Below are 3,242 nucleotides of genomic sequence, written 5' to 3' on the forward strand. Positions count from 1 at the left end.
GCATCCGAAGGAAGCTCTTCATTTGAATGTGTACGCCTAGTCGGAATAAAAGAACCTGCACATTCACCACAGTTCTGTGTTCTTTTCAGTCCTGTTGGGAAGTCTGTGGTCTCTTTCGATCGCTTGAATGAACGCCCAGCTTGGCGATACAGGGGTGGAGGTTTGATTTGGTCTGTCTGTTCGAGATCATCATAAAGAGGAAGCCGGATCGTAATTTTCTAACGCCTCCCAAAATTTCAAAACTGTGTACGCATGGTGCAAGTACCGTTTGATGTCATAGGTTGGAAGCTCACTATTCTTCTGCTTGGATCTCCAATAAACTACTGCCTGCATATGACGACAAGGAATTTGCAGCTGCTCTGAAACAGAACAACGCGTGCATGTTCCGCAGGCCATGTTGACTTCATAGAGATGAGCGTCTCTACCAACACTGCGGCTATCGAAAGCGTCGAAGACGTAGAAAATTGATTGTTCTCCCTGCGCAACGGTCTGGTGAGCAACCAGGACCATTACCTTATTGAACTCCTTCTAAGGGTGAGGAGTGACGTCACAATTTACAGCCTTCCAGCTATTGACAAGCTCTTTACGCTTCAAAATAACTTTGAGAGCTTGTGTACAGTAAGCCATCAGCGATCCTAGAACAAGTTGATTTCGCACTCGACCCCACAAGAGACCGTTGTTCTCTTCTTCAATCGCGCTAGTTGTGCGAATACCAAACAACGGCAGCCTGTCACCATGTTTGGGGACAGCAGACCACTTCTCCGTAAGCCATTTGGTTTCTTCAGGTGTTGCTTTATATTTCCGACGACGCACCAATCTGTGGGATGTATACCACAAAGGTAACTCCATAGATGTTCCTTAACGACTTCATCTGCAACAATTTTTGAAATTCCATTAAGGTACTTTACCGCAATCCTTGTTTTGATGTGATCATATACTTCCGACGTCGAAGCACCTTGAAGCGCTAAAATGTCGTTCTTTACGGACTGTAAGTTTAACTTCAGAGACTTGAACTTGTCCATCACGTTGAATCTAATGTGCACCGTACAGAATTTCAGATGTACTTTTATACCGAGGCATAGCAATAGCGCTTGAGCTGATACTTGTTTATCTCTGTCACAAAAGGTCAGATGTGCATATTCATGCCAGCAACAACGCAGTTGCAAAAAAAAACATGCAAAATTGTCGACGGTCTCCTTGTGAATGTAGGCTACTGCAATCGGGATATTTGGCTTGTTACCGTCTTTACCAATGATAGTCAAGCAAATACCATTGTATAACGGGTCTTTCATATGGGCGCCGTCGCACTCAAAAACAGGTAGCAATGCGTCCTGAACGTTCACAATACTGGCGGTAGCGAGGAAAACCCGATAAAATCTGCCTTCTGAGTCCAGTTGACAACATAGGGTTTTTACTGGCGAAGTCGTTCAAAAAAGAAGGAAGTCGACCATACTCAGCTACAGGATCAATTCTAACGTTGTTTTTAGGCTGTGAAATAGTACGATAGGCCATCGCGGGCTGCTTCGAAATGCTAATACCGTGAATTTCACTAATGTTGTTCACCACCCGTGCCAGTGATGTATTGTGTCCATCTAGAATTGCTCCACGAAAACCCGGCTGCTCTAATAAAAAATTCGGTTGTCATTATCGCCACACCTTGATCGTGGGTTTTCTTCATTTCTGAGATATACCACGATCCAATTGGAACATGGGAAAGTTTTGTTGTAGGCGGCTTTCGCTGTTTCTTGCTCGCTGTTTCTGTAATTTTTGATGGTCGTTTGCGCGACAAAGCAATGAACCATGGATAACCAGTTTTATGCTCGGAACACAACCACTTAATATGCGTTCCGCCACCGCCCTTCTTCCGTTCAACACTTTTATTACTGCTAAACGCGTAGTACTTGACAAAAAAGCCCGCCGTCTCCAAGTCCGCAAAGTGTAAGAATTTTTCAGGCTCAGCATAGCCGAATCGAACCTTCAGATCGAGCTGGTGGGCTTCCTGCTGCAAGGAGCTCATCGCGAGATCGTTTTATTGAGGGTTGCTGGTCTTGGTACTGTGTACCAGTTGTACCCATTAACCGGTCAACCTGAACCGGTCCAATACGATCCCGCTGTGATTATGGTACGTTGTTTATGCCACCAATGATTGGACGAGTAGAATGATTGGATGACCTAGGTAGTGAGGACAGTGTAAGCCCCGATAAATCAATCACTTTCGAATCTTCCTTCTTCCGCTCAAGTGCCTTCACTCCGGTCTCCGCACCAAGTGCAGAAGTCACTCCGTTCAGTCCCAAGCTTCGTTCCAGCACCTCTACACCGTTAACAGGTTATGAGCTCAAGCACCATGTCCTCTGCCCATGACGCCTCGACCAAGGTCACCATCGACAAGTTCAACGGTGACAACTACGCGACGTGGAACCGCTACATGCGTGGCGTGTTTCTAACCAAGTCGGTATGGCACGTAGTGAACCGGGAAACGACGCCGAGCTTCACGGACATCCGGACCAAGGACGACTACGTCAAGGCGAGCAACATTGCGTTCGGACTGATGTTGCTCCACATGAACGCGGACTACCATCACGTGGTTGATGACTGCGAGGAAGCGTGGGGCGCGTGGACGCGCTTGAAGACGCTGTATGGTGGGTCGCAGAAGGCTGGTCGCATCTACCTGAAGCGCCAACTCTTCAGCATGGAGATGTCGGAAGGCGGCAATGTCTTGCATCATGGCAACGAGGTCCTCAACATCAGCGCCAAGCTCAGCAGCACCGGCGCCAAGATGGAGGACGAGGACGTGGCGATCTGCTTACTGCGAAGTCTCTCCAAGAGCTACGAGAACGTCGTGCTCAATCTGGAGATGAGCAACGCAGAGCTGCGGTCGCAAGACGTTGTGAAAGTGCTCACAAACGAGCACATCAAGCGACAAGGTGAAAAGACGGCGACGGTGAAAACTGAAAACGCGGCCAAGGCGTTCAACACCGACCGAGAGTCTCGCCAATGCACGTACTGGGGGAAATTGGGGCACATGATTGACAAGTGCTGGACCAAGCAGAAGGATGAGGGTCGAGGTGCTCGACGCGGCGGCAACGGCCGTGGACGCGGAGCTAACAACATCCAGTGGCGAAATGACGACGACTACGACTACGATCGAGTAGCGTTCGCGGTTTCCCTGGAATGTGGAGTATCGACGAACAAGAATGTGTCTGGAATGTGGGCGGTCGACAGTGGTGCCACACACCACATCT

General features: G+C 48.5%; 1 protein-coding gene across 1 annotated transcript; it reads right to left on the reverse strand.

The window, feature by feature from the left end:
* Positions 1 to 554: 554 nt before the first annotated feature.
* PITG_01149 (uncharacterized protein) lies at positions 555 to 1,292 on the reverse strand (the record flags this gene model as incomplete). The annotated part of the gene is made up of 5 exons (XM_002909620.1): positions 555 to 568; positions 618 to 727; positions 810 to 843; positions 956 to 1,063; positions 1,157 to 1,292. The coding sequence occupies 5 exons, from the start codon at positions 1,290 to 1,292 to the stop codon at positions 555 to 557; spliced, it is 402 nt and encodes a 133-aa protein (XP_002909666.1).
* Between the last annotated feature and the right edge of the window lie 1,950 nt (positions 1,293 to 3,242).

The sequence above is a fragment of the Phytophthora infestans genome, genomic scaffold (genome assembly GCF_000142945.1).
Source record: "Phytophthora infestans T30-4 supercont1.1 genomic scaffold, whole genome shotgun sequence".
Lineage (NCBI taxonomy): Eukaryota > Oomycota > Peronosporomycetes > Peronosporales > Peronosporaceae > Phytophthora > Phytophthora infestans.